The sequence below is a fragment of the Perca fluviatilis genome, chromosome 15 (assembly GCF_010015445.1).
Source record: "Perca fluviatilis chromosome 15, GENO_Pfluv_1.0, whole genome shotgun sequence".
Taxonomy (NCBI): domain Eukaryota; kingdom Metazoa; phylum Chordata; class Actinopteri; order Perciformes; family Percidae; genus Perca; species Perca fluviatilis.
The window spans coordinates 8,538,389-8,557,664 of NC_053126.1; the positions used below are offsets into that span (position 1 = coordinate 8,538,389).

The 19,276-nt window shown below is 41.4% G+C and overlaps 1 protein-coding gene across 2 annotated transcripts; it reads left to right on the forward strand.

The window, feature by feature from the left end:
- Positions 1 to 201: 201 nt before the first annotated feature.
- LOC120575169 (ras-related protein Rab-37-like) lies at positions 202 to 17,897 on the forward strand. Of its 2 annotated transcripts, none has more exons than XM_039825820.1 (9): positions 202 to 449; positions 3,855 to 3,965; positions 10,920 to 10,961; positions 12,534 to 12,600; positions 12,801 to 12,853; positions 13,265 to 13,330; positions 14,091 to 14,147; positions 14,241 to 14,317; positions 16,104 to 17,897. In XM_039825820.1, exons 1-9 carry the CDS (start codon positions 297 to 299, stop codon positions 16,207 to 16,209), a joined length of 732 nt encoding a protein of 243 aa, XP_039681754.1. In that variant the 5' UTR covers positions 202 to 296; the 3' UTR covers positions 16,210 to 17,897. The 2 variants fall into 2 exon arrangements, with proteins under 2 accessions (XP_039681754.1, XP_039681755.1); XM_039825821.1 differs by lacking the exons at positions 202 to 449; positions 3,855 to 3,965 and adding exons at positions 6,045 to 6,579; positions 8,724 to 8,834.
- Positions 17,898 to 19,276: the final 1,379 nt, after the last annotated feature.

A 19,276-nucleotide genomic window follows, 5' to 3' on the forward strand; every position in this document is an offset into this window, starting at 1 on the left:
CAGGGTGCTGAACGCTTCCTGGCTGTCACTTCCTTGTAAAAATACCCAACATGGTTTATTCACCTCATAAATACTGTAAACTACACATTTGTGTTTGTTTCTGACGGGGACGCTTTCATATAAATATTGAGTGTCTTTGTTCAGGATGTGAACCCGAGGCGTGCAGAGGAGGAGGAGCGGAGGATGTGATGACAGACGGACAAAGCTGAAGGAGAGGAAGTTTAAACATTTAGTTTATTTGCAGAAGCTCGTCTGCTTTTGAACAGAAAACGCGTTTAAACTAGAGGACAAACGAGATGGAGGACACCTGTGAAACGCAGAAGCAGGAGGAGGCGAAGCTGGTTTCCTCGGACAGTGCTTACGGGTCATCTGCCGTGGACACGGACACGGAGGACGGACAGACTCCCACGTCCAACACCTTCCCCTATAATGAAGACCTGACGCACAAGGTGATCCATTCACTACTTCTTGGAGTCTTGATTAGAATTTAATCACGTCTGAAATTGTCACAGATGCAGAACTACAGCTAGTCTAGTCTCGAAATGAATGATTTTAGTAACTTTTCTAAATATTCCTAATTTATGGTGGGCCCAGTGGTAAAACATGTTAAGTGTGCTCCCACTGCACATAAAGGCATACCCACAGACAGCTGATTCCCATAAAAAGGTCATTTGGAAAACTTACAGTAAACTTAATAACTGTCAGAACAAAATTCTTTATGAATCAAACGTGGAATGGAAATTGATTTATTTGAAACAGGGACAATGCACAAATAAACATTAAACTTGTTAAACAAGAGAATATGTCTTGGGCCAGGTTATAGCAACAATTGCTAATTTCCACCTGTAGTCCCTGGGCAGGTAGAAATAGAAACGTAGAAATATAAGTAAGTAAACTTTATTTATAAAGCACCTTTCAAAACCATGGTTACGAGGCGCAGTATTGATTTTGTCTATTGCCCAATTAGTACAACAATTAAATTATGTGCATGGTAATTAAAAGCATGTTTCTAGGACAGGACTTTTACTGCTTTAATACTGCAGCTATTTTGATGATTTGATCCCTGTATAAGCTTCCCTCAATAACTCAACCGTTCAATATTTGCACAATAAGTAGTGCATTATGTGTGAGGCTAGAACAAAGTCCTGCTTGCTCAGAAATCACATTTCTGGTTATATTTGTTTAGCAGGGTCACAGAAACTACACAGCTAGACACAGATGGCTTCACTTTTTGCAGACTAAAATGAAATGGGCCAATTGGATCTCTTCAAATCAATTGGATTTTTAAAATACCTAATAAACTTTTAAGTACTCTTGGAAAATGTGCATCAAGAAATGTCTTTGAGAATACACCGTAATATACAAAAATGTATATCCCAAAAAAGAAGGAACTTGGTACACATGAAATGAGATGTGGTCTTATAAACTAATGTGACGGCTGAATGTAAAGTTATCACCATTTAAAGACGTGCTGAATGGTTGGGAAACATAAATTATAAATTCCTTGAGATTAATTGACTTATTTTTTTTATTTTTTTATTTTTGAGGCATACACCTCTACATATGTGCGCCTGCTCTACCAACTGAGCTAAACTGGCCACGTAAATTTACATTTTTAAAGGAAAAAAATCTCAATAAGGGCCTGTATTCATCCTCAATCTGTGGACAAAATGTACATTTGGCAAAGTCATTCAAAAAGTACCAAAAATGATATAAAAGGTGTTATTTAAGTAACCACTGCTGTGCAATGATTTATGTATGATATGATGATGTCTGTAATTGTAGATACTTACCAAATTACCATCCACTGGATTCATTGGACACTTGGTTTTCCACTCGGCACTTTCATGGTAACCATCTCATTATGGGACGTCTCTGGGGCTCGCTCTTGATGAACCCAAGCAACTCTCAGGAATGTCATGTTGCCATGACGATGTACAGTATTCAGCATCTCTAACCCTATAGGGCTCTTGTCACAGTAACCCCCCCCACCCCACACACACACACCTCCATCCTTACTACATACATACATTCAGTCCCACATGTGTTTCCTGGAGATAAACTGCCCCCTCGCTGCTGCTCTGTTCTCCACATTTACATGCCAGCATTCAACTTTGATGAAGGATGCATGAAATAGTAATAAGTAGATTTCACAGTGGCCGGCTAAACACTGCACAAACAGTGGTCATGGACACAGCAGATTGCCTCAGGTCTGCATCATTTGTACTTAAGGGCAAATTTGTGCTTCTCACATTCTTTTCTATGAGAAAAGAAAAACATTTCTCTTAATGCCTGCTATTCAAAAAACGAAACAAGCATCCTATATTATTTATATTCTATGCACTTTGTTTGAAAATGTCCACTGTCTAGTTGCTGAATTTCTGAAGCTTTTCTCTGTATTTTCAGCATTTTAGGAGGCTACATCTTCAAAGAGAGCTCTGCAAGCATCCACTTTAAAGCACCAGATAGTCTCGCATTTTCATCCTGTATATCTGCTCAAACTGGATCAGTGTTATGTTTTTAATGCGAGAGCAAAGTCAAACGCGCAGAACTCGTGGATGCCAGTGATTAAATTGAACGTATTGCGAGCTGCAGAGCGCTGCCTGCTGTAATGCTGCACAGCATGTGCGCTCTTTGAGACTGCTGATAAGAGGCAGGCAGTGGGGCCGGCCTGCTGGAGGAGGAGGAAGAGGAGTAGGGGTTTGATAAATGTCAACAAAAGAGGCATCTGCTGCTGGACGCCCCCCAGCAGCCTCCAATGACACAATAACCATGGCGACAAGGCCAAATATTGCCTACGTCCAGTGCTGTCAAATCAGCAGATCCCTGGTGGGGTGACGCATCACCCTCGGCCATGAGTACTGAGGGTTATCACATCGGCACCTGTGTGTGTGTGTGTGTGTGTGTGTGTGTGTGTGTGTGTGTGTGTGTGTGTGTGTGTGTGTGTGTGTGTGTGTGTGTGTGTGTGTGTGTAAGGTTTGATTATTATTATTAGTGGAACTCAGATCCTTGATTTGAGTATAACTCCATTGCAAAGTACAAGATCTGCATTTAAAATCATATTTACACTAACTAAAAGTACAGAAGGACAATCAGCTAAATGTACTTAAAGTATCAAAAGTAAAAGTGTTAAGCAGAAGAGGACTGGGACTGCTATTGCATAGATTGTAAATAGTGATGCGTCCGTGTGGAAGCAGCATTTTACTGTTGTGTTGGTCAAGGTGGAGCTAGTTAAAATAACTTTATACACTGTAAGGTATTTTCATTTAGTCCATTCTTTCCCAACCTAGGGGTTCAAAGGGTCACAAGTATGTCAATCTGAGGGTATTTTTTTCTTTACTTACCTCTAATTTATGCTTTCTTTGTAAAATGTTGTAGTTGAGTAAAAAGTACAATACTCTCTGAAATGTAGTGAAATGGAAGTATAAAGTTGCATAAAATGGAAATACTGAAGTTAAAATTGCACAGTACAGTACAGTACTTGAGTTAATGCACTCAGTTACTTTCCACCTGTGGTTAGTGTTCCCTTGTGGGTGCAAGAACAAATGCAGAACATCAGCCTGAGATGTGAGCAGCCATCTGATACAGTGACACAGTTTCAGGCCCAAACACACACACACACACACATCCTCCAGTACCTTACCAGTTCACTGCTGTACATTGCCTTTCCCTCTCGAAGGCATTCAGCCGTCACATTGAATTACAAAACACCGAGGTGTGCGATGAGCAACAGATGAACGTGTACAGTAACCTACACAACGTGCCCACACACACAGTGTGCATGGCCTCAGGCGACACGAGAGGAGGCAGCAGTGGAAACATGATGTCGCATCTCTCTGTGACTCTCTCTGCAGACCATTCTCGTGGGAGACAGCGGAGTGGGCAAGACCTCTCTGCTGGTTCAGTTCGACCAGGGCAAGTTCATCGCAGGGTCCTTCACCGCCACTGTCGGCATTGGTTTCACAGTGAGTCCACACTTCCTCTCCTCTGCACGTCCTCCGTGGCATGTTTTCTCTCCCTCCTCCTCCTCTTCCTCCTCCCCCCCCTCCCCCCTTTAATGCTGTTGACTTCACTCGAGTGATGAGAAGGACATGTCGCTGCGATGTGCTGTTTGTACTGAAGTGGTGACGTGACAGTGAAGCAAATCCTATCCGTTTCTCTGCTGCAGCATGAATCAGTGCTGTTCTCCGGTGGGGCATGTTGCATCTTCTCACTGCATTCATTACGACCCTTAACACTCTGTGTGTGTGTGTGTGTGTGTGTGTGTGTGTGTGTGTGTGTGTGTGTGTGTGTGTGTGTGTGTGTGTGTGTGTGTTTGTTTGTTGTTGTTGTTGTTTAACTATATTCGTGGGGTCCAAAAACCGGGAATACAGTATACTTGTGGGGTCCGGACAGTGTTGTGGGGCCAAAATGCTGGACCGGGCCCCACAATTTTAAATGGCTGTTTGAGGGTTAAGACTTGGTTGTAGGATTAGGGTTAGAATTAGGTTATGGTTAGGGTGAGGGTAAGGGTTAAGTTTAGGCATTTAGTTGTGATGGTTAATGTTAGAGTAAGGGGCTAGGGAATGCATTGCATGTTAATGAGAAGTACCCACAAAGATAGTGAAACGCACTATGTGTGTGTGTGTGTGTGTGTGAATGCTATGATTAAGCTAGTGTGAAGACAGCACTGCTAATGAAAGCCATGGCAGCAGGCTGTTTTAAACAAGAGTGATTTAATGTTTTGTGACACGCGTGGTTGGTTTCACTCTGTGCAGGCAAAAGGGTGACCAAACAGGAAAGACGTACGGCTCATTTAATGGATGGTTCTTCATCTGATAACTTTGGCTTTGTGTCACTGCCTTTGGAGCAGCACTAGAAGGCAGAAATATGTGAGATAGTATAAAATAGGCTTTGCCATTTCGCATTAGCATAAGATTGTGGTAGTATATGATTCATGCTTAAAAAAAACAACCCTGCAGAAACAAAATAAGTCACTCTGCTGCATATGTGTACTGGATTTAAAGTCAAGGGTAAGACAGACTGATCATTTTCTATTTTCCTCCTTATTTTTTCTTTTTCTTAAATGCAGAGAAGGTAAACATCTTCATTTTGATATAATCTTATTATAAACTTTCACCTTTATTTAAAGCTTTTCAGCCTCTTTTCAGATGCACTTCTCTTCACTGATTTCTTATAAACTACCATAAAAGATAAGGCAGTGGGTTCCAGTCTAACCCACAGGGACAAACAGTAAATCTGAGAATTTCTTTTTGACCCTAATCATAAGGAAATCAACCATTCAATTAGCTCCATTTACTAATGCATGTTTCCTGTTCATGTCAGCGGGGTGAGACGTTGCCTGCAGCTGCCCGTGACAGAGTGATGAGTTAATATCTTCAGACAAGAGATTGCATGTCAGTTATATAACATAAATCATCTCTGACCGTGTGTCATGAGTCCTGTCACCACAGAGAGGAGTGGAGACTTGACTTGGACACTGGGGGGAGACAAACACTGCAGGGAAAGATTCATTTTTTGTTCAGACTGTTGCACTCGGTGAAGCCTTTTTAGACATGTAGCCTATGCCATGCTAATTAAATGAAGGGATTTTGATTATAGAATCATATGTTCTTGACAAGAAGAGACTTGGATCATTGTTACATTTGTTTGCCTGCTGTGATGAGGGACTTTTATGAAAACAAATGGGTTGAAAAAGAAGCTACAAGAACAAGAAAGGATAGGAACTACTTTATGGTAATATAAGATGGTCTTGTCCGCAAGGTTTTTTTTGGACCGGGTTTGTGTGCCATTTTACGCACCAAGAACAGTTGTTCTATCTTGAGTAAAATTCACGTCAAGTGTATTTAAACTAAATAGACTGTCACAGTTGAGCATCTTTCTGCATCTCTCTGCTCTCCTCTCGGACCCTCTCAATGACCGAGCACCACCTGTGGCGGATGAGTCCGCCATCAACGCACCTGACCCCCCGCAGCTGTTATCGGGGACAATTTTAGCCTGAATAGACACTGGTGTTTTCACTCATTAAAAAAAAAACACAGAGTTGTTAGAGCTGTCGGCATCCTCTGCGTGCTCAGATAACCACCTGGCCACACCAGGACGCAGAGAAAGGTTTCCGCCTGCTAGTCATCACCGCTTTTCTTTGATTGGTGGATGCAGACGCCGATGCGCTGCCTGCCACTGATTGTTTTGCAAGTTTTTGAACTGTCGCATCCAGTGCGATATTAAAGGTGTGATTTTTTTTCTCTCTCTCTCTCTCCCCGGAAAGCGCCTTTTGATCATTCTGTGGCCACGCGCAGTAATGCGAGCACAGGGGCTGGAGGCTGGCGGAGACCGGGACTGAGTGGCGGAGATCTCGCAGACACCGCGCGCGTCTTTCTTTGGACACATCTCGGAGATAACTGGGGCTTTGGCTTTTTCTTTAGCCTGCGCTTTTTTTTTTCTTCTTCCTCTCCCCTTGACATTGCGATGTCCACAAGAAAGACATCGTTGACGGACAAGCAGGCTAAAAACGGAACCTCAAAATATGTGTTGGAGAGATGCGCTTCTGTTAACGAGTATTATGATGTTGCCTTCAAGGTGTGTATTTCCGTCTCGTCTTGTGCGTTGCTTTTTGTTTTTGTTTTTGTTCGTGGCGCTGCTCGTGGAACAGGTGTCTACATGTGCTGGAGGTTTAACGCAGAAACAACTGGGTGTCTGCTGCAACAACGTGACCGTTGACTCTCCACATCTGGAGAACGAGCTTTACTGAGTCAAACACATTGAACTAACAGTTGATTAGGCTGCCCTTGTGCATTCTCCCTGTTTAAACGGGCAATGATAGCTAGTCATCGATTTGATTTTGAAGAAGTCTCTCTGAGCCTTTAAATGTCTCGAGGGTGCTTTGTCCGCCCTTACTGATAAAGGCAAATATTTGCTGAGGGTGTACTTGTTGCTCCATCCCATTAAATATTTACAAGAGCTGCACAGGCACACCTGTAACTGTAACTGTCTACCACAGACCCACCGACAGAAGACAAAGTTAAATTCAAGTTTAATTGCGTTGTTATCTATGAACACTGTATGTGCATGCAGCTGTGACTCACTGTGTGAATACATGTGCTGGATGGATTGTATAATTACACATCCTGTTGTTGTTGTTATGCTGATTAGTTTTAAATGCACAATGATGAGAGATTAAATTGCAGATTTGGTTCAAACATCTTGAGTCCTCTCCCGAGTGTCACATGTTGGTGGCAGCTCAGACATACAGTGGGTCACAACACTATCTTTAGTTGCATTTGCCATATTATAACATTAAAGTGCTCATATTATGCTCATTTTCAGGTTCATAATTGTATTTTGAGGTTGTACCAGAATAGGCTTATGTGGTTTCATTTTGAGAAAACACCATGTTTTTGTTGTACTGCACATTGCTGCAGCTCCTCTTTTCACCCTGTGTGTTGAGCTCTCTGTTTTAGCTACAGAGTGAGGCATCACACTTCTGTACCATCTTTGTTGCGAGTCGCACATGCGCAGTATCTACGGACTACTAGCCAGTCAGAAGCAGAGTATGAGCACAGACAGTAAAATTAATGGACAAAGCGACGCCGTAGACTTGCAACGGAGACCAGTGAAGTCTATTAGAAGCACTTTTTTCCGGTGAGGGCTGAGCGTTACTGCGCAGCCTCCAACTGAGAGAGATGACGTAGATGTGACGTGAGCAACCTGTCTGAAAGTTGGAAGTCTTCTGGTAGCTGTGCCAAGAGAAATCTCAATCATTCCCAATCTTGCAGAGACGGAGAGCGTAGGTATATGTAAGGAGATAACATGGGCACAGGCTAATTATTGCTAACTAAAATGCTAGTTAACAATAGTAATTAAACTTAAACAGCTAATGCAAGTCGAAACTGCCTGCAAGCGTCTCCTATGCTATATGGTAATTTGTCTATTATGCGACAGAAAGTCGTGTGGTTATGACACAATCGTTAGCCTATTTTTACAAAAACGTCTGCTACGGACGTCTGCTAACGTGAGATACAAGGTAATGGAGCCTTTTATACATTGTCGTGTTTCTTTAGAAATAAACAATGGACAAATAAAGTCTTTAAACACTTCAGATGTAAAGTTATTCGCTGTCAAAGTGATGCCAAAATGAATGGGAGTCATTGGGATTAATAACGGCGGGTGATGGCTTGTTAGCAACAAAATGGCTCCATAGGAGGTACGGTTTGTGGACGCTCGCTTACCCCCTTGAGTATGAGGGCGTGCCATGCTAGCAGATAGGCGAGCATTATAACAAAGTGTTACAAAGTGACACACGTTTGTCTCTGAAGTAAAGGCTGGACTACAATAGAGAGGTTTGGAGCAGTTTGTGAACAGTGTTTTCTGTTGGAGATGGTAAGTCCCTTTGGGGTGGACTTTGGTATAACGTGCACAAAAAGATATATAACACAATAAAGGAAAGGGGAAAAGACAAAAAAGCATAATATGAGCACTTTAACTGAAATCTTACCAAAATAAGACATTGCACAACATCTGACTCAAACATCACAATCCCAGTTGTGAAATATTTTTCCTCACTCAGTTGCAAAATAATTTATGCAACACGTCCCTCCGCTTTAAGTTCCTCTTCAGCGGAGACTGTAATTCTTCACGTACAAGCTGTCAGTCATGTTTTTTTGTATTTGGTTTTGCCAGCTGTAACCTGTTGTCCTTCTTCTCTGGTGGTGGGTTTGCTCTAGGTGATGCTGCTGGGGGACTCGTCCGTGGGGAAGACGTGCGCCTTGGTGCGCTTTAAAGATGGGGCATTTCTGGGAGGCAACTTTATATCCACCGTTGGAATAGACTTTAGGGTGAGAGAGATGCTATCGAACAGTCTCGCAAAATGACTCATTATACTGTTTGTTATTGTTTGTGTTATAGCCTATTCTTGTTACTATTATGAGGGAACATTTAGCATCTGAAAAAACAAACTAATGATAATTTACAAAGCAACAATTGGCATCCACTTGTTAAAGTGACTGCGGCCCAATTATCACCTTATTTCAGCGCAGAACACTTTGTCATTCTGCGATGATGGCACCAAATGTACAAATCCTCCCACCAATCAGTCAAGTTCACAGACCACTTGTGCTGCAAGGCTCTGTGGATGGCTTCATAAATGCCTTGGCAGATGCCTGCCCACGTCTCTGTCTCCTGGAAAGATTGGCTGCAGCTCAACACGGTCCTGGAGGAGTCACACTGCTGACAGACAAGCTCCTACCTAGTCACATATACCTCATGTGCACACACACACACACACACACACACACACACACACACACACACACACACACACACACACACACACATACACACACACACACACACACAAACACAGACAGACAGACCCACGCAGTGACTCTTGCTGAATTCAGAACTCAGATTTCTACTGTAAATCTTCCTCTGCAGGGATGAACATGAAAATAGGCTGTTTGGAGTGAGTGTTTTGACCTGCTGTGTCCCTCCAATCAAGGCAAAACACTTACACTAATGTCAGTCAAGTAGATCCGGCTTGAGGAGGAAATTGTGTTGCATCAGTGATGTATTGTCTTCTTTGGATGAGGGTGTAGACAAAAGAGAGCGTAATGGATGTCTGACACCTATATGGACGTTGTCTATTCAGAAGCAGGACAGGGACAGGGACCGGAGCCAGTACACATTCATAAAAAACATAAAAAAACGGAACTGACACTGGTTTACACTAAAATTCGTTGGGGGAAAAAACACAATGGGTTTACTGTCACAGTATTCATTCAGAAGAATGGCTCTTAATGTAAGCAATTTCCGTTTTCTCACTTATTTTCATGAAAAGGGGCAAAGCTGCTTAGAAACCGAGTCATCTGAGAGGAGCAGTTGAGTCAATATGCTGAGGTTGTCTTTTGTGCATGGATAGGCAGGCAGGCAGGCTGTTGTGGCAGCTTGTAACATGGCCGGTCTATTTTCGGCATGCTTCCTTGTAGCAGTTACTCAGCATGCAGGCTCCTCTCACGTCATAATTGAGGGTAAAAATGGAAACCCATGGCAACTAATGCAGGGGTTGAACCATGTCCATTTTGCTTTGGCAGAGGATGCAGAAGGTGGCAGATTTAGCTTTGCACACATTGCAGAGGTTGCCTTTGTTACTGTGTAACTCTGTCTGCATTTATTTTGGGTGCCTTTCTGTTGCGTTCACAGAAAAGGCCGGGGCCGTTGGTGATGACCTGTCACTGATACGGAGTTATGAAGTGATAGAGGAAGTGCTGCAGATTATTTGCTATGACTAGCGAATATTCTGCAGCACTTCCTCAATCTCCCTTTGGCGGTTTTTGCTGTGCAGAGTTGAAATATGGTCGTGACCTGGCCTGTTCCTGTTGCAGGTCATGGTAACAAAAATAACCCCCAGCCCCCATGAAACAGACCACGGGAGAACATGTGTTTCTGTTGTTGCATGTTGGAGCATGCATGTTAAAATCCTGCATGTTACCTCAACCTTTATTTGTACTTCACTCCTAATTCAACACTTCCAGTCACTACATTTAGCTTTTTTTTTAGCAGTGTGCCTAAACTATTTTAAGCCAATCTTTTCTCTACAGGAAATCAGAAGGCCCCCCTATGGGGCTGCAGGAAATAACGGGGGAGTCGGTTGTTATGCTGCCAGTCGTCGTTCTCGCTGTTGTGTAATTAAGTCTAATCCCAGGACCTTGTTGTTGTGTGGGTGTTGCAAATTACTTTCTCTGCCAGCATTCAAAGCCACTTTTAGTTGATCTTGTTTCTTTTACCACATGCTGAGTCCCTTAAGCTTCTTTTTAGTCTGCCGTGATGTTCCTCATTCATTTCTGTTTAGTTTTTCACAGCGCTCCAGTCTTTAAGGCATATGTTGGATTGTCAGACTATCACAGCTCTTCTCGTTTCTGCAGAATAAAGTGGTGGATGTCGACAACCTGAAAGTCAAACTCCAGGTGAGAACATGGGCCTTTTTTCCAGACCTGTCTTCATTTCAGTTCGCCAAATGTAAAATCATCTTGGCAGCTGTTGACCTGTATATTGGTTGCGGTAGGTTATGTAGAATCAAAATGAATCAGAAAAATGTATAGTTGACCTAAATATGCTTTACTGTCATTGTTTGCCGTGCCAATCCAGTCAAAGTCTCTGATATTGTAGTAAAATGAGCAAATCTGCAGGGTTATGTGCCAGCAGCAAGCTGTTAATCTAAGGCACATACCCGTCTACCTGTTCATTCAACACTGAGTGGGAGTGCCGAATTTAGATTCCTCTGCTAGCTTGAGTAAATCCTTACATTTTTTGTTCTTGCACGGGCCTTAAATGTGATAAAAATCCTGTTATAAATTCCAAAATAGACTTTACTATCACGAGTCTATACTATAGAATGGAAATACGTAAAAGCTGAAGTTGGCTTTAAAATTTTTAGGCTGACTGGATAAACAGTGTAACAGATTAATAGGATGTAATACTGTCATTTCAGGTTAATTTGAACCAATTATTACATAGATATGACCTAAAAACTGCACTCTACTAATATGAGGAAAATACAGTAACAGCAAACAGTGTGTTCTCACAGCTTTCCAACTACTATTTAATAATTACCTTGATGTAATTTATTAATTTAATTACATATATATATATATGTATATATGTGATTTAAAGAAGCTTAACCTTCAAATCAAGACTCCACTAGAGTCAATAGCCTGATGGCAGTTATTGCTACTTTACTAAGCTAGGCTACTTAGCTTACATTTTAGCCTGTTTTCATTCTCTATGACCAGCTTTACCTTATTTAGGCCTATGTCTGAATAACTAAACTAGCAAGGTGTAAGTTCATCGAAATGTATGTATTTCAGTTATAGGAAACAGCTACAGGACAAAAAGTAAATGTAGCTTTAGCAGCCAGCGGTTTCACGGTTTGGTTTGTTTTTTAGCTGTTTTCTGCCGTTGTTGTTTTTTTGTTACAGATAAATGGCATAGACAAACAACATCAAATCAAAATCCTACTAAAAAACATTTTTGTAAATATATAGACATAAGGTGTTGCCTGATTGCTGCAAAGTTCTTCAGTTTCTGTGCTATGCAAAGCTAGGCTATTTATCCTACCTTCTAGCATGTACCAAGTAATAATAATTACCAATATCTTAGTTTCACATAATTGATGTATTTCATTTACAGGAAACGACTAGATACAAAAGTTAGTTTAGCTTCAGCAGCTAGCTGGGGCCATCTATCTATCTGACCAGCTGGAACTAGCAAAATGTGGCTCTCTTGCTTTGACTGTTGTTTGGGATTTTTTTTTAAAGCTATTTTCTAGATTTTTTTTTTTTTATTCTATGTCAAAAACAAGTCAGATTCTGGTCTTATATTCTTGAAGTATAAGTATAGTTCCTGCATTTTGGCTTTGTCTGGCGGTATAATGGTAGGCCCTATTCTTTTGCTTTAGCCGTTTAGCCGGATTGTTCAGGAGGTTCAGTTTTTCACTTTCCCACATTAGCTGCTGTGTAATTATGTGGTTTGTTACGCAGATCTGGGATACAGCTGGCCAAGAGAGATTCCGAAGCGTAACGCACGCCTACTACAGAGATGCCCAGGGTGACTTTTGCCTTTTTATATTTTCACTTCCTTGTGCCATGTGTGTGTGTGTCAGTGTGTGGGAACGGGTGGTGTAAGGGTGTAAGCTGGCTGAGATGTGTACTTTCAAGTGTGCATAGAAAGTGTGTGTAGGTGTTGATGTGTTTTGCCTAAGACTTTGTGCAGTAACAATAAAGGTGTTCCGTTTTTTTCTTTCACAGCGTTACTTTTGCTTTATGATATCACCAGCAAGCTGTCGTTTGACAATATCAGGGTAAGCTTGTATCAAATTACTTTCCCTTTCCTCGTTCTCTCTCTCTTTCTCTTTCCCTCTCTCTCTCTTTCTTTCTTCTCTCTTCATTTTCAATTCCTAAACCCTCTCAAGCTGAACACTCTTTCTGTTTACATGCAAAGTACTGTGAGGACCTCCAACATTTTCTCAAGGCCCTCTTTGGAAATGACATGATGTTATCGTTTGCTTCGCTACACAGTTTCCAATTTCAGTAATGACAAACAATAAATGTGTTCAAGGATAAGAGTGTCTGAGTCTCACCATGATTAATTGGAGGATGGTAATAATACACAGCTCAGGAGGAGAGTGAAAATGCAGATTTTAAGTAGTGGTATTTGTTTTGTTAATAGACTAATCTCTCCCCGTATCCATCTTTCTTTTCTACTTTCAAAGGCTTGGCTGACTGAAATACACGAGTATGCCCAGAAGGATGTGGTCATCATGTTGCTCGGCAACAAGGTGAGCAAAGCTTCCTTTTTTGCGTTACATAAAGATCAGGGGGATAACTAGTTTTACAGTTTCAACACATTCTTATCATACTCAAACAGTGAATTCTTAAAAGCCAGAGAAAATGTCTCAACTGTGCAGCACATGCATAAAAGGCGAACTCTCACACGCTTATTTTAGCATTTGCGAGCGATTTGCGGCCTTAGTTCTGTTTGAGTGTCTTCGTTGATTTATGTTTTTGTCTGTGAGAAGAATTTCCCTGCGGCCCATTTACAGAATCCACATCAATGCATTCATTTCTCACCCTTGACACGATGTAATTTGATCATTGTGACTGGGAAGAATACATGAATGAATCAATTAAACCATTTCCTCCACAATGCTGCTGGTGATGAAAAGAGAGAATTTCATGTCTCATTGCAGCCAGTAGTCACTGCTGATATATTTCTAAGCTCCCTCTGGTGGCTCAGATAGGACTCGCCCTTCTGCAGGGTCAGAGATGTCACACAGCAGCAGCTCAGATCAGTTGCGGTGAGAGCAGCAGGACTGCCGGCATCAATCTGTGAGAGCGCTGCTTTTCTGCCAGAGGTGGAGTTTCTGACATCTCATCAGTCTAAAGGAGCTCTGGCTCAGCAGCTGGCAGCAGATAAGAGGACGTGCGGGTTGACACGATGGTGCATCACTGTAGCTAATGGCATGGTGAATCTGTGACCCCCCCCCCCTCTTCTCCGCTTTTATGCATTGTTTTCTCTTCCCACTGCTGTCTTTGCAGGCAGACATGGTTGCAGATAGGGTCGTGAAGAAGGAGGATGGAGAGAAGCTGGCGAAGGTAATGTATGATGGCTCCATGTGGTCATATTCTCAACAACAGACACTGACTCCCCTCAGCCGTCTAATGTTTTGTTTTTGTTTTTTATCATAGGAGTATGGTGTACCATTTATGGAGACCAGTGCGAAGACAGGAGTCAATGTGGAGCTGGCCTTTCTTGCTATAGCAAAGTAAGTCCTGAAGCAGAACTGATAAATATTTTGATATTAGCAGTGGATGTAATGACTAAGTGTAATGTCAAAGGTGTAGCTCAGAGAATCACCACCTGACTCTGCAGTTCTCCTCAGCTCTACAGAGCCTTTCTTTTAGCTCTTATTTTGGCTTCCCGGCCCAAATTGTTAATGTTTAAGGTCCACTCAGCAGGCAGCTATTATCGCTGTAGAAGCTCTAAAAACCCACTGTACACTCCCTGCCCAACGTGGCATACAGTTAGCGACTCAAGTGAAAAATTAAATAATTACTGCAGGTTTAAGAGGTTTATGATCAGATGCTAATTTAGGCCAAATTAGCATCTGATCATAAACCTCTAATATTTCTAAATCTATTTTGCCTATTTGCGATGCACAATAGAATGTTTCCAACTTTGTGGCAACAGCTCGGGGAAGACCCTCTTCTGTGTGTTATTGTTGTGCGCTGTGTGTGCACAACAGGAGAGAAATCCCTGAAGAAACAAATGTGTTGTTTTTCTAAAGAGGCCTTGTGGTAGGGCCGGGCGATATGGAGAAAATCAAATATCACGATATTTGTGGCCAAATACCTCGATATCGATACCGCAACGATATTGTAGTGTTGACTATCGGTGCATTCACGAAATATTTACACAATGAGAGTTTTGATAAATAATCCTCAGTAATGTGGATATAATGACTAAGTGGGGTAAAGGCAAATAATAGAACAGTTACACCAGTCTGGTAACTTCAAAAATGACATCACTTGACTGTAATGCAGCCTTTAAAACCAGGAGAAGACAACACTTATGCCATATTACGATATCCAAAATCTAAGACGATATCGATATATCACGATATCGATATAATATCGATATATTGCCCAGATCTACCTTGTGGCAGTTTTTGTTTATGTTTCGATTACAAGATGCTGGAAAGCAGCGACAGGTGGAAAGTCTGTAGAGTAGACCTTTCTCTACGCCCTTTCTCTCTATGAGAGAAATAAAACAAATACACTCAGGGATCATACAGAGAAGTCATTTGCACTTTTCTAATTTCCAGAGTCATTTACAAGTCAAGTGATCCCCAAAACAAATATTTTACGCTTCAAAGGCTACATCTTCTCTTAAACAGTCCTTTGCAGTGATGAAAGCAATGGTGCTAAAAAACAAAGTGCACTTTTCGACGCTTGTAGAAGAAAGGCCAAAATGAAATGAGGTTTCACATAAAGGGTCTGTATTTTAATCTGCATATGTAATGCATACTGCCGACATATTGTTCCAGACTCTTGTCTTCTATTTTTAAACTTTTCTTTGACTTGGCATTAATGCTCACAAGCCTCCATCTGATTCCTGCAACTAATACATTCTAATGGTTTTTAGCTAATTCCTTGCCTGTTCCTGTTGACTCGTTATAATGGGATTTTGCATGTGTGTGGCTCCCCGTGGATCTCTGTGTAATTTCCTTGTGCAAACACCTTTCTTATTGAAAGGCAAGAAATGTGAAAATGATTGTCATTTAGTCTAAAAATGAGTGTAGTGATTGTAGTGTAGTGTGTGATTTTCTGTCTTCATGTGTATTTTAAGTGAATGTTAGATTAAATGAGTCATGCCAGAGGCATTTTGATTAAATCTCAGTAGTCTACAGATAGTTGTTTCTCTCCCTCGCTCTTTTTTTTTTATTATTATTTCTCTTCCTTTCTCATTTTCTTGATTTGCTCACTCTGTCTGTGCTCCATCCCACGCATCCACCCCCTCTGTTTCTAACTTCCTGTGTCTCTCTCCATCAGGGAGCTGAAGCACAGAGCGACACAGCAGCAGAATGAGCCCAAGTTCCAGATACACGACTACATCGAGTCTCAGAAGCACAAGTCTAGCTGCTGTGGACTCATGTAACTGATCCTGATCACCAGGCAGAAAGAGACACACAGAGAGAGAGAGAGAAAGAAAGGGAGGCAGGGAGGGTGTAGGAACGAGATATATATATATATATTTAAAAAAGTCAGCTCTCTTACGAAAAAGCCAATGCCAGCACCAAACCTGAGAAGCAGACAACCTCGCCTTCTCCACTGAGCATTTAGCTCGAATGGAAAGTTAATCTGGATTGGCCGCCATCCCTTATCTAAAATGTGAATTTAAATCTATTTTATGTCATGCGTAGAAGTGTTTGTGGTCTTTGTGGTGACAGTTGTATTAAACTACAAGTCAGGAGTTGCAATCTGAAATGCTATATCCATCTGCAGGGACAAACATATATGTTTATCTTTCTATTCTGCATAGGTGGAAACTCAACATTTGGGAGTTTGGATGAAAAATATGGCACCCAAGTGATTTGTGCGGATCCAAAGAGTTTAATATTTGGGGAGAGGAGATGTTTGCGCTCCACATGGGCAGACACATTGCACTTAAAGGGTAACAACACCCTCAAATTCTGCTTGAACTTGGAGTGTCAGTACCAAATATCTATCAGTTTTCCATGGGCCCATGTGATGTGTTTACTGCCACTGAGGAGAAATAAATCTGGCTCATGCTAATGCTAGCAGGGGTCAACAAGCATAATACAACTCAGAGTTTTGTCTATTTTGTCACAGTTAAAGAGGAGCCAGAGAATACGGCTGAACCAAACATTCAAATCCGAGCAGACAGAAACATAATACCTGTATAAACATCATATGCCAACAAGAGTCTTTGTGATTTATGTGTACTGCACATAGTTCAGAACCCAGCTCGACTTCATAGTTTTCCGTTGCTGTTAAACCGAGCTTCAGTAACGTAACCTTGTCCACAGTGAGCTTAATTACTTGGGCTCTGTTTGGTCCTGCGGCAGAAACTGAAGTCCGGCCCTATTCTTAGAACTGTCGCCTTTTTTTTTTATCTTGCAGTTTACAGGCCCGACTTTTGATAAATGGCAGTTTTATATGAACAATCAATACGATTGTTGATGTCGATATAGCATTTTGCCCTGCAGCTCTTACTTTGTTTCTATCCCTGTTTGACCAGGCTGTGAACTGAATCTCTTTAGCCTGTTCTTTGATAATTTGTGTGCGTTTGAGAAGTGGACTTCAGTGTCACAGTCAGATTGTAGCTATAAAATGATTCCATCTGTTCACATCTGTACTGCTGTTAGATAGAATAAAGCCAACTTTTTAAGGGCGCTCGCCCACTGTGTGTCTGTCTGTACTACATTCAATTCAGGGCCACTGAAACTTCATTCAAAGTACTGTACATGTAATAGTGCTGGAGGATCATCCCAATGTTGCATCAGGCTTCACACAAAATGATAATTATCATTATTTTCACATCTTTGGTTCGAGATTCCTAAGCATGCTATTTGCCTTTTAGCATTCACACACACAGAGGGCACTCCCAAACATTGTTGCGTCTCCTTTAACGATGGATGTTGTTGTACCGAAGCTGTATTTGCTCACGCATCGTGTAACTTGTTTCTTTGTACAATGTTCATTATGAATTGCTCGATGTCACATTTGTCCCTCTTCTGAGGCGTCACGGTGGGAGTGTCACAAAGTGCCATGAAAAAGTGCTTTGTTATCATGTTGTATAAAAAAAGTATATTTTGTAATGTATGTGGTGTTGTTTTATTGAAGTCAGTCTCGTGTGTGTGTGTGTGTGTGTGTGTGTGTGTGTGTGTGTGGGCGCGCGCGAGCGCGCGTGCGTGCGTGCGTGCGTGTAAGGAGTGGGATTTACAGGATGTGCTGAGGTTAATGAGCCACTGTGTGGCAGTAGTTACCCTGTTTATTTAGTATGTTGCACTATAAGAAGTGTTTTATCAATTAGACAGGCTCAGCACATGTTGATTCTGTTTTTTTAGAGTCTATTTTATGCTATTATAAGATAAGATTAGCTTTCATTGTCTCCCTTAGGAGAAATTTGTTGAATTTTATAGAGGTACACTGTTCTAAAAGGATGCTCAACACCTGGATGATGATGTTTTTGTTAATACTGTGGTTGCATTAATGTGTTAGGTGAACTTAGTGGACATTATGAACATGGCGCACATTCGCAATTAACTGTACTGTGGTGTACACCTGCATGCAGCTCGCCTCCTCTCCCACTCACATCTGTGAGTCACACTGATTACACATTAGGAAGCCTTTGTATCCTTTACTCTGAAAAAAATTTCATTTTTTGGATGACTTTCCATTAAATAAATAGCTACCCTTAAACATGCTGCAGTTATCAGTGCTGATGCTGCGGTAGCTTTAAATTCCCAGGTTGGAGAGTGTTGAGAGATCCTGTCTCTGTCCTCTTATCAGGTCTGGAAGCATTCTCAGCTGAAAAGTCTAATCCTCCCTGAGGCTTTATTTCCGCAGCTTCCCACCGGGCTCATATTTATACAAGCTTTCACTCATATCTCTGAACGTTCGGAAGGATTCTGGCTTGACTGGCTTCAAAACACTGTGGAGTTTTAAAATGATGTTGATTGTTATTGTTAAATTAAACTCTTGATAGGGTTCTCAAAAATGCCTAATTTGTCATGTCAATCATTACATCTGAAGACATATCAGAAGGCCATACATCATAAAAGCTTACATATTATTCTAATTCATAATACCAGGACTGATAGAGAATAAACTAATTCTGCATTATATAATTGACACACAATGCTAAATGAAAACACAATATGTGATACATAGAATGGCAGCATGCAAGTGTGAAAAAGGGGTTTTGGGGCAAAAGTTTTAAAATGAAAAGATGCCAAAAATAAGGAATTATTCAGAGCAGTAAGAACAAATATGTAGGCTACAATATGACGAAATGCATGTGCAACAAGTGTTGCTCACAGAGGGGAAAGAAGGCTAAATGTGGGGGGAAACTGCAATGTAATTTTAGGAAAACTTTAAGAAAACAAACTGAAAATTAAACAATGGTAATTAGGCTATATCACAGCAGGGTTTACAGGTTTGTGCATCTAGGGGCGAACTACACTCGTTTTTCTTTCATC